This window comes from Microtus ochrogaster, chromosome 19 (assembly GCF_000317375.1).
Source record: "Microtus ochrogaster isolate Prairie Vole_2 chromosome 19, MicOch1.0, whole genome shotgun sequence".
Taxonomy (NCBI): Eukaryota; Metazoa; Chordata; class Mammalia; order Rodentia; family Cricetidae; genus Microtus; species Microtus ochrogaster.
Window position 1 is genome coordinate 8,051,804 of NC_022021.1, and position 14,752 is coordinate 8,066,555.

Consider the following 14,752-nt stretch of genomic DNA (forward strand, 5'->3'; position numbering starts at 1 on the left):
TAGGAATTCTAACCTAAATGTTAGGGGCACATTTTACAGCATTTGGAGATGGATTTTTTTAAATGCATTGCCACCTTCTCGGCCATAGTCTTCACATTGGCACTTAAGTCAGGCGGCTCCTTGTAGTAAGTCCACAGTATTTGTTTATGGTCTTAAGACTTAATGCAACTCGGTCTCTCTGCATTTTGAAACATGAAGTAAAATATCTTGCTTTATGCATCTTTTGAACAAGCTGTGTGCCTGTGTGTGCTGCATATAAAAATATACCATATCGGGTTTCATCATTTGAAAAATAAGTTATTTCTTTTTTGGAACTAGACATATGGAACAGGTAATTAACATATAGGAAGGTTTTCATTGCTGCAGTGAAGAAATGACTCTTGGGTGGGTGCAGGGAGCAGACTGGAGGATGCCATGTCTACCTCAAGAGGAGCTTGCAGCATACTGGGTGTTTGAGCTAGAAGTCGGAAGCATCCAGATTGCTTTAGAGAGACTGAATATTGTACCTCATAATTGATAATAAGTCTTACTCAGAGGTTGTGTAGGTTGCTGACAGCTTAGCTTTCTGCATTGTTTCATAAAATAAAGCACAGAAGTTTTTTAATAGGAAGAATAATTTTGACAATGTGATTCAAGTTTCAAAAGACTGTCTTGGAATAAAACAGAAACTTCTGACTCATTCTAGGTTTTATATATTTTGTTGAGTGACTTTATAGTGTTTGACAATATATACAATATGCACAACTCAGCAAAAAGAAACATGAAAACTTCAGTGCTAACTTTCCTCCCACCTGCACGTTCCCCATTCTTCCACCACATCCTCCCAGCAGACGGCCATTTTTCCTGTGTACCATTCCAGGGCGCAGAAGTCATGGCAGTAGTGGCCTTATTTTCTATTTCTTCAAGTGCACGATATATTGGGTTTTTGTAGTTATTGTGGTTGTACAAGAGAACACTTGAATTTATTTTACCTACCTGAAATTTTGTGTCCTGACCAACATCTCCCCAGCATCTTCCTTTCCTCTGCCGACTCTGCCTCTTCAGCCCCAGCACTCACCATCTGTGCTTTTTGTCTGAGTCCGGCATTCTTCAGTTCCGCACAGAAGTGAGATCATGCAGCCCTGGTCGGCCTGTGCCGGTCTGTCTTCGCCGGTCACCTGTCAGTTCACCCTTTTTAAAATGATGGTATCTCCTGTATGGGCCCTGACTTATTGTGTGCCTACGCCACATATTCATCCCTTGGTGGACCTTACGTTGGTTTTGTGTCTTGTTTTTGTTAATAAAACTGCAGTGAGCACACAGTCCAGCTGCTTGTTTGACAGGGACTTCCTTTACACATACGCCCAGTAGTTGCTTGGTGACTCATACATAGTTTTAATTTACCAGAGCCGTGCATACGATTTTTTATAGTGACTTTTCTTACATAAAATGTAGCACGTTAAGTTTCCCCACCTCACTTCCCTGGGCTATGTAGCTTTATACCTAGGGCCATAAAGGCTTCGTTGCTTCTGTCAGAACACTTTTTACTCAGTGACTGGTTAAATACATCTTAATTGTAGAACGGAACAAAAAATCCTTTAGAAATCTAGCCTGGGGTCTTAGTATTCTCATCATAACAATTTTCGTACACACCTGCATGCAGATTTTTATTTGAATTTTTTTTTTGCTGGGCACTAAGCCTTACCATCTAAATTTATCTTTTTCCACTTAATTGATACATTAGTCTTCCACATTTTTGTTCATGTATATTGACTGTAAAAACTAATGGTTGGCTTCTTTTTAAGACGAGGTCTAGCTGTGTGGCTTAGGCTGGCCTCCATCTCAGCCTCCCAAGTGCTGGAATTACAGGTGTGTTTGCCCAGACCCAGAAAAGGAATAGATTTCATCGCGACATTTTCATGGATGCATATTAAGTACTTTGGTAATATTCATCCCCATCACTCTCTCTTACTTGTTGCACTCCCGGATTTTTGGTAGTTTAAAATTGTGTTCTTAATATTCTATTTCATATGAATGCCTTTGGGCAAGTTTTTTTTTTTGCATCTGTAAAAACAAAATTCAACTTTATTCCCATGCTTATACAGGTAAGTTGTAGTTCAAGTACTCCAATAAAGGTCCTTTAAAAAATAGTGTTAAGGCTCTATTAATTTTTAATCATAAGATTAAAAATAAGCTTAAGTATGTGTTCTTAATCTGGGGGTCATGACTTCTTTGGGGTCGAACCATTCTTTCACAGGAGTTGCCTAAGACCATTGGAAAGCACACAATGAACCAATTTTACGGTGGGGTCAGCACAGCTGTGAGGAGCTGTGTTGAGGGCCACAGCACTGCTCTAGAGGTACTTCCAGCCGTCCCCACCCCTTTCCCTCCCTGCTGCAGTCCCCTGCTATCCACCGATGACAACAGACTGTGGCAGAAGGGAGAACCCCAGAGACTCTTCACCACTAACCCCTCTCTGTTCATCTCTCAGGGCTCTCAACCGTCCTAATGCTGTGCCCCGTTACTACAGTTCCTCATGCTTAGTGACACCCCGTCCACACAGTTATTTTCATTGCTACTTCATAACTGTAATTTTGTTGCTGTTATGAGTCATAATGCAAATATCTGACTGCAGGATAGTTGGTATGTGACCCCTGTGAAAGGGTCCTGACCCACATGTTGACAGCTGCCATTCTATCCAGTACTAGTGTTGGGGGAACCACTTGCAGTCTTTGGCTACTGCAAAAACACCTATTTGATAAGGACCTGAAGCTTCCTGACAACACAGCTTGAATGGGAAGTGGATCGAAGCCCAGCCAGACCTTTAATCCAGCCTCTGAAGCGGCTCGGACTGGGCTCACCTTCAGAGACTTGCCCTCTGAAGCTTCTGACTCCTGACCCTCACGGGTAAAACCAGCTCATACAAGACTGTGCTGTAAGCTTAAGTTTCGAGGGATTTGTTCTTTGTAGCATCTAGTATCCCATGACCGACACACAAATGTTTTCAGCAGTCAGTAAAAAGAGCTACAGGCTTTTCTGGTAAAATTATACAGTTCAAGATTGGTGGAGTCCTTGCCACAAGTAGTAAGTGTGAAATGCAAAGAGTACACAAATGTGCAAATACAAGAAGCTGTGTTTCTGGAAAGTGCACGATAGGATCCATGTTTGTGCTGAAAACAAAGCTGACTAAATGGCAGCTTCATCCTAAAACATCACAACAGTTTAACAAGGGATGCCTAGTTACAAGATAAAAGCTAGTGGTGCCTCCTGGGGCAATCACTCACATGTATGGGGCAGCAATCAGTTCAGACTCCCCATAAGGCGGTATGCATAACTGAAGGCCCTCGCTTAAGTAGGCAAACTCCGAGGGTTTCACCTTTACTGGGGTGAAACACCACAGGTGGAAAACCTAAGGAGAATAGCTACATTACCCAGAAAAGCCTCACATACTGAATGTGCCACCAAGTGCCAGGAAAAGTGCAAAAATCCTGTCTGTTGTCGGATTCAGGCAAGGTGCTATCATCTCCTAACAGTACAAAATAAGTAGATACACAGGAAACTATATTTCAGCAACAGAATAAATAAAAACAGAATCATGTAGATGTGCTAACTAAAGTGGTGGCGGAGCCACAGCTATGATGAAAAGGTCCTGCAATGCCGAGGTCAGAACTTCCCAGTTGTGGGGCGTTGGTATGTTGACGAGCCAGAGACAACCATCTTTTGATATCATGCTCCCTTAATAGCATTGGCCGCTTTTGTCCTGACATCCTTGTGACTAAGGGAAACCTTTTGCAGTGTGTTAACAGCACGCTACTAATCTCCATCAGCCTAAAAGCTAAGAATCCTCTGATAGCAACTGGTCCCTGACAACATAAACCAAGATGTCCTCATTTGCTGTAAACTGTACGCCTGATGTTTCCACCTGAGTGTTTGGGAAATTCCATGATGGATGACTTTCTTAAACAGCAAAAACGCCATGAAACCGCAAGATATTTGGGGCAGCTAATTTGGTGTTCTTGGACCATGGCACTCACTCACACTTGGTCCTATAATAAAGTCGAGGTGAGGGGTGTGTGGTTTGTGCTTTCTGTAAAGAAGTAATTAAATGTGTAAAAAGGAAAACCAAGTTTAAATGCCAAGATACAGGCAGAAAACGAAAAACTATAAAGCGATAGGGCTAATGTGTTTTGTGATATGGAAAATTCTGGCTACGGAAGTCTGGTTGAGGCTAAAAATAATTGCCATATTAGTCAAAGCGACTTTCAAATCATTATCCTCTGAAGGGCTGGGCCCGAACCGAGTCCACTCGTGCTGTCACGTGATGTCTTCTAGCTTTGCAGCCCGCAGCCCCCTGGGAAAAGTAGTTCAGCGACGCAACTGGACGTAGCACCTCTGCCCACCCAGCTGCTACAATGCGCGTGCGCACCAATTCCGCCCGGCGCCGAGGTTCCGGTCACCTGGCTTCCTCCACCCGAGACCACGCCCATACGTGCCAACCCTTAGCGCCTGCGCAGGCGGCGGCGTCCGTCCATCACCATGGCAGCATGCGCTGGGGGCCCAGGTAAGCTCAGAGAGCTGGGCGGGCGCCGCCTACTCCTTTCCCTGTTCCAGAATCCCGGAACTAAACGCCAGTGTCAGCTGGGTGTGGAAGGTTCGAGAATGCTAAACGCGTGAAGGAGGCCTGGTGGCGGATTTTACAGAGACCGGAGTGAGTGTCTCCATGTCACAAGGGGGCTTTAGGAACAATTTAGGGTAACTCAGTTGTTTCCAATACAAACTGAAAATTCATTCTTAATATAAAAAGTTCGGAATGGTCCCGGAAGGGCTATGCTCCCTGTCTTTCAACCCGTTTTCCCCTCAGGCTTCTGCTGTTGGTTCCTTGGTGGATCCTTCTTACTTACCACATTTTAACACGCATATACATGTTAGATAGTATTTTATATTAACCCTTTGAGGATCTTTATACAATGTATTTTTTTTTTTTTTATTTTTCGAGACAGGGTTTCTCTGTGGCTTTGGAGCCTGTCCTGGAACTAGCTGGTCTCGAACTCACAGAGATCCGCCCGCCTCTGCCTCCCGAGTGCTGGGATTAAAGGCGTGCGCCACCACCGCCTGGCCTATACAATGTATTTTGATCCTATTCACCCTTGCCCTTCCCACATCTCCTCTCAGCCAATCAAACCTCCCTCAAACTTCGTTTCCTTTTTGTCTGTTCCTCTTTTTGTCAAACTCCGAAGAGAAAATAGGACTGGGTTTTCCCCAGGCTGGAGGGCTCCCTCTGGTTTGGGGCTGTGGATTTTAAGGAAGTCTTTGTGGCTGTTTATGATACATATAAATGGGTTAAGGTGACTCTTTTCGCCTTCCAAACCCTAGTGAACCTTCTATCTCTCAGGTGTGTTGTCTCATGGCCCCCACAAGAGAAAGGGGTATCAAAATCCCAGTGGAGGTGCTGGAGAGAGAGCTCATTTGATAAACTACTTGCTTTGCAAGCAGGAGGAGCAGAGTTCCATCCACAGAACACATGTGAAAACCAGCTACCCTGGTACAGGTCACTCTCGAGAGGTGGAAACAGACTTGTCTATTTGGTGCGCTCCAGGCAAGCAAGTCTCCTTTTCTCAAATCACAAGGTGGAGGCTTCCAAAGAATGACACCTATTCTTCCCGAGCATGTGACGTGCACACACAGGCACACACCTATTCTTCAGGAGCATGTGACCTGCACACACGGGCACACACCTATTCTTCACAAGCATGTTACATGCACACACGGGCACACACCTATTCTTCATGTGACATGCACACACGGGCACACACCTGTTCTTCACAAGCATGTTACATGCACACACGGGCACACACCTATTCTTCATGCGACGTGCACACACAGGCACACACCTATTCTTCGCATGTGACTTGCACACTCAAGCACACCTATTCTTCATGAGCATGTGATGTGCACACACAGGCACACACCTATTCTTCACGAGCATGTGACATGCACACACAGCACATCATTTACAACATAATGCCTGTAGATCCTTAGAGCACAGTGTGGAGAAGACCTTAGTTTCTAATCCAGCGGGAACAGCCTAACTGTGGCCTAAGGACATTTAACCACAGAGGGGAATTCTGACAGGAGACACAGCTCCCACCATGTGGCTGCAGTTTACCAGTTCCCTTGTGTCCAATGCTTTGCCCAAGTGGTATCAGAAGTCTGAGCCAGATTTCCAAGGGCTAAAAGCATGGTGTTACCAGGAGTGCTCTTCTCCAGGAGGTGTGGGTGGCAGTGTTCTTGCCTTTCTGGCTCCTTGGCTCATAAGAGCTCTTCCTGCATCTCTGAAGCCAGAAAGGACTGGTGGGCTTCCCCTCACTACATCACCTCAGCTTTCGCTGGCCTTCCTCCCTCTAGACTTAAGAGGACCCTGTTGTTGACATGTATAGACCCAAATAAACACCCTCCCATTTCAGTCATCTGAATAGCAACCCGATGCCATCTGGAACTAAAATGTCTCATGTCCTCACACGAAATGAAACAGAAACCCTGAGTTCACATAGGCACCTTAACTCCTTCTTTGCTGTGTAACACATTGGCTGGTACCCATTATCCCTCCTGCACCATTGCTCTAACGCTTTCCTTACTACTGTCCTGGAAATCCTTTTGTACATAGATAGTTGCCTTGTTCACTTGAAGGGCTGCAGAATGGTCCAAATTTAGTGCCAACAGACGTTTGAAGTTTCACTCTCTTGCTAATATGAACAGTTTATTAAGTTTCCTGAATGAAATGCATTCTCCCAAATGAATTTATCTGTCTATGGAATAAATCCAAAGAGTAGAATTTCTCAAAGAACAGATATAAGAATGCCCCCCCCACACACACACACATGGAGTCCTGTGTTTCAGTGCTAGGTCCCTAGTTAGTGGAACTGTTTGGGGAGGAGGTGTGGCCTGTTGGAGGAAGTGTGTCACTGGGGGTGGGCTTCGTTTCAAAAAACTCCATGACAGGCTCAACCCCACCTTGCCTTCAACTTTCAAATAAGATCTAACCTCTTAGCTATGGCTCCAGCACCTTGCCTGCCTGCCAGCTGCCATTCTGTGAGGGTCATGGACTCACCCTCTCAAACTGTCAGCAAGCCCCCAACTAAGTGGCTTCTAAAGTTACCTTGGTCTCTTCGAAGAAACCAAATTCACATGCTTCAAACTTTAAAATCGACTGAGCTGTGCTGTGATGCTCAGTAGGTGCATTGAATGTCTTTTGAGTTAGGATATTCTAACCCAACAATTAGTTTATCTGGACATCACCCCATCGTAAGTCCCTAAGTACAGAGCAGCAATCTACCCAAAGAAAAGGTATTGGACTTACCCATCCTGCATCATTGTGTCCTGTTGCTGATTTGTAAGGCGCCTTTATGAAAACTCCAAATGCAGTATGAACGGCTGAAAGGCGCCATAGAAAAGCCTAATGTCTAGGTGTGTTCTGGCACCTGTGTGCCAGGGAAGAATGACCCAACTTCTCAGTCAGTTGATCTCTGTCTATCTGTCCCTCCTCACCTCATTTTAGGGAGACTTCTACTGTGTAGTCCAGGCTAGCTCTGAACTCATAATCTTCCTGTCTTAGGCTTCTGAGCTGTGGGATTCAAGTGTCCAGTGCCACACCTATTATGCTTCTATTATGATATATACTGTGATGTAATTGTTTTCTTCTTTGTTAGTATTTGTCATAACTGAGAATTAATGTGCTTCCTAAAATGACTAACTTGGATATTTAAAAATGATGGTCATGCGTACTCTTGCATTTGTGAAGAGGGCCCTGTGTTTGAGGGGGCTGCTGGGAGCAGTACAGGCTGCTGGAGGTAGTTGGGGGAGCTGTTGGGGCAGTGGGATGCCACTGTGGGCAGTGGGGGATTCTGGGGGCAGTGGAGGGACTCTGGGACCAGGGGGAACTCTGGAAGCAGTGGGAAAACTCTGGAAGCAGTGGGAAAACTCTGGGAGCAGTGGGAAAACTCTGGGAGCAGTGGGAAAACTCTGGAAGCAGTGGGAAAACTCTGGGAGCAGTGGGAAAACTCTGAGAGTAGTGGGAGGATTCTGGGGGCATTGGGGGGATTCTGGGGCAATGGGGGGACTCTGGGGCAGTGGGGGGACTCTGGGGCCAGGGGTAACTCTGGGGTCAGTGGGGGGAACTCTGGAGCAGTGGGGAACTCTGTCGGCAGTGGAGGGGCCACTGGGGACAATGGGGGGCACTGGGGACTCCCCTATTTTTTCCAGAGTGCTTGCTAAGCCACAGGCTTGTAGGTGCTATCTTTCCAACTCCTCAGTTTTATGACTAAAGAAGTGGTTTGTAATTTGGTATGTCAAAATCCCACATGCTGGAGCTGGGGAGAAAACCGCTGGCTGCTGTGGCGGAGGACCTGGGTTCAGTTCCCAGCACCCACATGACAGCTCTCAACTCTCTGGGACTCCAGTTCTAGAATACAATGCTGTCTTCTGGCCTCTACAGACAAAAAGCACACACATCATGGACATACATAGGCAAAATACTCAGACACAGAAAATAAATCTTAAAAATGAAGCCCACATGTTTATGGGAGATACATGCACTTGGATCAAAATGAACAGAGGTAGGAAAAGAAGTCCTATTTTCTGACCAAAGATTTTTTTCCCCAATGAATAGATATTAAAGATTTACTTTTTACTTCTATTTTATGTATGTGAGTGTTTGCTTGCATGCGAGCCTGTGCTTTGGGGGGGGGGGGTCTGCAGGAACTGGAGTTAACAGATTGATAACAGAAGGGTGTTCGTGTTGGTGCCAGGAATCAAACCTGGATCCTCTGAAAGAGTGGCAGCACTATTAATCACTGAGCGTCTCTCCAGCCTCGAGACCTCCGCCTGATATCTTACTGGCAATGTGAACTAGCATTTTTTAGACTTTTAAAAGTTGCCAGGCAGAGTTAAAAAGCCAACAGTTGGCAACGTGCGTAGGCACTGCACTGGATAACAGTGCTTAGGGAGGAGATTAAAGGAAAACCTGGTACGCTGTGAGTACTTGGCAATATGTGTGTTACTTGTATCTGTCTGTGCTGACTGAGCCTGTGATTGCTGCCTTGAGTTCAAGCCCTCAGCTGCCCAGAGGGTCATGCATGGTCTGAAGGCAGATTTGCAGCAGCACATGGACTCGTGGTGTTAAAGGAGCTCCATAGACACACCTTCAGGACTTTGGGTTTCGCTTGGCGGGGACACACACACACAGGACCTCCCTCAGTTTTTTAGTGGAGCTTTGTCCCTATGCAGAGGACCCGGGTTTTTGGAGGACACAATGTAGAGTTTCTGCTTTTCAGTGTCTGCTCCTTAGCATTTTTTGTCTTCCTGCTTTTCACACCTCCAGTCTGCAGACCACAGCACATGGCTGCTGACTGCAGCATGATGTATGTTACATGTACCGCAGGCCCACATGTCACAGTGCATATATGTATTGTGAATCTATTTTTCCTAGCCTAATTGCTTGGTTTTTCTCTCTCAATATATCTTTTGCACCTTTATATAAAAACATTTTTAACCCTGCAACCCAGCAGTCCCCCACTGTGGGCACATACCATGGGAGGAATCCACTTGTAAAGGAATGTGTGTGGAGAGCCAAGGCGTGGAAGCCCCCAAGTCTAGTGACGGGCTAATGGGTAGAATAGCATTTTGCGCTAACAAAGCCCTTTCTAGTAGCCACACATGTGAGCCCAGGAGATATTAATGTGCTTAGTGAAATAAACCAGCCACAGGAAGAAAATATGTTGCATGATCTCTTTTACTTGTAGAATGTGAAATTTCTCAAATACATAGAAATAGAGAACACAACATTGGCTATTCCTGGGAGAGGTGAGGAAGTGTTGACCCAAAGGGAAAGGCAGACATGCAGAATGAGCCAGTCTGGAGATCTAGTGTGCTCCATGAGGAATAAAGATAGAGAAAGTGTTCTGTTTATGAGACTTATGCTGGAGAGGTTCTAGCTGCTTTTTATACATGTGTGCAATGTACACGTGCACACGTGTGCACACGCACCAACAACAAAATTTAAACACAGTCACTGGAGAGAAGATGGGTTTGCTTATTCGCCTCAGCATAGAAACTGTTTTACTTGCCACGTGCATCTCACAACATCGTGTTGTCCACCTTAAACATGTACCCCATCAAAAACAATATTCTCTGTCATGTAAATGTTGTTATTTCAGGATCCTGGAGTGAAAACATACTGGATTATTTTCTCAGAAACAATCAGATCACGACAGAAGATGGCGCTGAGATCGTCTGGTATCACGCAGCCAACCACAAGTCCCAGATGCGTGAGGCACTGAGGAGTAAGTGGCTTCTGCTATTTCTGCTAAAAATTATTTTCCTATCCCTATATTTTTGAAGCAGTCTTTGGTATGCAACCCAGGCTGGTATCAGCATTCCAAGTCCAGAATCCAAGGGATTCCAGATAGGAGTTGCCACACCTGACTACTTCAGGTTACTTTGGGTAATTTATGAACTCAGCACATTTTTTGAAATCCAAGTGAAATGTCTATGAGTTCGCTGGATTGGGAGCCAGTCTGCCAGAGTCAGTGAACAGGAGAGTGCACAGTTCCCCTGGACAGTGGGCAGCAGCCATGTCCCAGGCAGTGGGCAAGAGAGTGGGCGGCTTCCCTGGAGAGTGGGCAGCAGCTGTGTGGCCGCAGCTGGACTTGGCTCTGGAGACAGACTCCCAGAATTTGAGCGTGGGTCGATTGCTACAGTTAGACATCATCAGGCTCATTTCCCCCTCAACTAAGTTGTGCCATTTGTCCTGGCATCACAGGTGTAACAACTTGACACCCATCTGCTAACCTGCTGCTTCATCTCCTGCCATCCGTGTAGAGGATATGTTTGTTTACTGGTGCTCCAGACCATCACAGTGACCTGAAAACCCTGCACAAGCTAGCTTAAGTCTTCAGATCTGCCTGCTGTGGTTCTGATATTCCCTCTTTGCTGGCCTTCCAGCTCCTCGCATGGCTGAGTCCCTGCTGTTCTCACACTGGCTGCTTTCTTTCCAGGAACGTGTGCTTTGCGATACTGATGTTGACCCCAGACCCTGGAACACCCTGGGCAAGCACTACCACTAATCTATGCCCTAGCATTCTTTTTCCTTTTCTTGCTTGTCTGTGTTTTTCAGTTAATTTGTTTTATGTATGTGGGTGTTTTGCTTGCATGTATGTCTGTGCAGCGTGAGTGTACCTGGTGCCCAGAGGCCAGAAGACGGCATCAAACTCCCTGGGACTGGAGCTACGGATGATCATGAGCCACCATGTGGATGCTTGGAACTGAACTCAAGCTGCTGAGCGGTCTCTCCAGCTGCTCCTATTAGTTTTCATTGAATGTTCTCTGTAGTCTAGGCAGGGCTTGATTGAACTCTATCTCACCGGCAGTGGGAGTTACAGAACTGTATCACCCCGCTGGGCCTGTTCCTGAACCCAGACTTGAACACTCTCCCCCACACTAAGGGTCCTCCACATCTCCTTGCCTTGTACCTTCCTTGTTGCTCCTTAGTGTGTTTGTGAGGTTTGCTGAGGTCCTGGCGTGGGTTGCTGATGATTCCTTTTTGCACACAAAGGAGTACATTGTATCCACAGAGCATGTTTTATCCACTCCACAATTAAAATGCAAACTATGGGCTGCTACAAACCCTGTTACTGTGTGCCCTAAAAAGAAGTCAGCAGAGGTGAACAGACACAGAGAAATGGTGTTAAAATACACTGAAGAGAAGCAGTGGTGAATTCCCAGAAATGGGATGGCACTTCCGGAAGGGAGGGGATCGAAGTCCTCCTTGCAAGAGAGACCAGGAGCCAGTCTCACTGTGGGATGCCCAACAGGCTTGATGGCACTGTCTCCTGTAATCTTGTTAGGGAGTTAATTTTGCTATGTAAGTTGTTTTTCTCGAGGCTGACCTCTGTGGAAGGTTCCTTGGGCCACGAGAGGTTAGACATGGGTTACTAGAAGCCAGGCTACGGGTGCTCATGGCTTCAGTGATTGTACCTGGGAGAGGGTCCTAAATCTTCACATCTTTGGCCAGCACCCCAGTCTGTACGAATTGGTATATGTGACTGCCATTTAGATTTGTGCTTCCTAAAAGCTTAAATACCCTTGATGGGCTGGCAAAGGCAGCGGCCCCATCCTGTCAGCACGAGTGGGATCCCAGGGACACACACGGCGATGGCAGGAGGAACCAAGTCGCACACGCTGTTCTCTGCCCTCCACAGCACGGCAGGCATGCGTGTGACCCCATAAACAAATGCAATATGTAATGATTTTTGTTTTGTTTATTGAGACAGGGTTCTCTGTAGCTTTGGAGCCTGTCCTGGAACTCACTCTGTAGACCAGGCTGGCCTCGAACTCACAGAGATCTGCCTGCCTCTGCCTCCCTAGTGTTCAGATTAAAGGCATGAGCTACCACCACCTGGTTCAAAATATGTAATAATTTTTTAAAAAGAGAAATACCCTGGAGCCTCTGGTGGTGTCTCTGGGGAAGTGGTCCCATCTGCTACTGACTGCTCTGACCTGATTGTGAACTTTGGGAGCCCACAAACTTTCATTTAAGTCTCTATTTGAGCTACCTCTGTTCATTTTGATTCAATTGTATGTATCTCTCATAAACTTGTGAGCTTTATTTTTAAGATTTATTTAATAATTTTCTGTGTCTGAGTGTTTTGTCTGCATGTATGTCTGTCTATCATGCATGAATATTGTCTATAGAGGCCAGGAGATGGCATTGGATCCCTGGAACTGGAGTTACAGACAGTTGTGAGTTATCATGTAGATGCTGGGAACTGAACCCAGGTCCTCTGCAAGAGTAGCCGGGGTAAGCCGGGCGGTGGTGGCACACGCCTTTAATCCCAGCACTTGGGAGGCAGAGGCAGGCGGATCTTTGTGAGTTCGAGACCAGCCTGGTCTACAAGAGCTAGTTCCAGGACAGGCTCCAAAACCACAAGAGAAACCCTGTCTCGAAAAACCAAAAAAAAAAAAAAAAAGAGTAGCCGGGGTAGCAACCACTGAGCCATCTCTCTGGCCCCAGCTTGTGGGTTTATTACACTCCTCTCGTCAAAAGCCACATACCCAGATTGCTTTGTGGTGGTCTTCACTCTGACTTGGTTGGTCTGCAGGTTTGGTTACTATGGACAGATACTCTTGGTATTCTATATTCTCTTCATCCACTTGTGTGGGAGTGGGTGCTGTGCTGAGGTTTATAAAGGCCTTGCAGCTGCCCTGTTGGCTGAGTTGGCACTGGAATTGTATTTTATTTAGTGCTCTGATTTGAAGGTTTTTCTCCAAACTCATCTAAATTTAATTGCCAGTGGAATTGTATGGAAGATGGAAGTTTCTAGAAAGATATTTGGGGCTAAGTTGAAAATACTTCCTTAGTATACTACTAAAAATCTCAACAATTAACTATTTATCTTTTTTCTTCTCATTATTAATGTAAGTTGTTCAAAGAAACCAGTTGACACTTGAAGCGTCTCCTAGAAACCACGTACATCAACTCCACAAATTCACTGGTGTCCTCTCCTCTCCATCTTCTGCCGTGACTACAAATGATGGTGTTGCCAAGTTTACTGTTGTCTAAAACAGATAGCTCAGTAGGTAAAGGTGCTCGCTACCAAGCCTGTCAACTTCAGTTCAATACCCAAACCCTCAGGATAGAAGGAGAACACCAGCTCTCGTACGTTGTCTTCTGACTTCCATGTGCATACCGCGTGTACATGCATGCACACAGACACATATATACACAAAATAAAGAAATAACTATAAAAATTAAGACGTGTCTGTTCTCAAGTCAGTTTCCATGAACTATTCCTTCCTTACCTGCTAAGGCTTCCCCGGGTCCCAGGGGTGGTACTTTATGTCAGGCCAGCAGCCGCTTTCAGATGTCTGTTCTGTTAATCTCCTGGTAGCAGACATCTAGAGCTAGGGTGGTGGCCAATGCCTGCAATCCCAGCATTTGGGAGGATGGAGTAGCACAGCTACAAGTTTGAAGCCAGTTTGGACTGTGTGGTGATAGTCTGTCCCACCAAACAGGCCGCTTTTTAAAAGTAGCTAAGTTTTAAATCAAAGACAATAATTTTTGTGTACCATTTCAGGTATGAACAATGAATGTCCTTGGATTCTAATTTGAATATCAAGAAGATAATACATGCAGCTGTCTATATATCTGTGTGTATATGTGTGTCTGTGTATTTGTGTGTGTGCATGCATGTATGTATATGCATGCATCTGTGTATCTCTGTAAATGTGAATGTATGTGTCTGTATCTATGTGTGTGTGCATATGTGTGCATTTGTATATGTATGTGAGGGTGTGTGTGTGTGCGTCTATATATCTCTGTGTATGTGCAGGTATGTGTGTATGCATGTGTCTGTATCTGTGTGTGTGTACATGTGTCTATGTGTTTGTGTGCATGCATCTTCATATTTGTGTGTGTGCGTGTCTCTGTATTTGTGTGGTGTGCAGGTTTGTATATGTCTTTCTGGTACCAGAAGTAGAACCAGAGTCTTGCTCATACTATTAGGCAAGCAGCACCTTTGAGGGACACTCTCAGCTCAAATAAACTATCTTTGCTACTAGAAAACTCCAACAATACTTAACAGGCTTCCTTTCCCTTTCTATTCTGCCTTTACCAGAAAGGATTCGTAGGTAGGGTGATTCCTTCCCTTCTTCCTCCCTTTACCAGAAAGGATCTGTAGGTAGGGTGATTCCTTCCCTTCTTCCTCCCTTTACCAGAAAG

At 45.5% G+C, this 14,752-nt stretch overlaps 1 protein-coding gene across 4 annotated transcripts in view; it reads left to right on the plus strand.

Moving 5' to 3' along the window:
- Positions 1 to 4,467: 4,467 nt before the first annotated feature.
- Positions 4,468 to 14,752, plus strand: part of Fam151b (family with sequence similarity 151 member B) — a 34,723-nt gene continuing 24,438 nt past the window's right edge. For 2 of the 4 annotated variants that reach the window (XM_005356502.2, XM_026783833.1), the window contains exons 1-2: positions 4,468 to 4,540; positions 10,191 to 10,316. In XM_005356502.2, the coding sequence (XP_005356559.1) occupies positions 4,516 to 4,540; positions 10,191 to 10,316 (151 nt within the window). In that variant the 5' untranslated portion in view covers positions 4,468 to 4,515. The other 2 variants (XM_013349656.2, XM_026783834.1) reach the window with 2 other exon arrangements.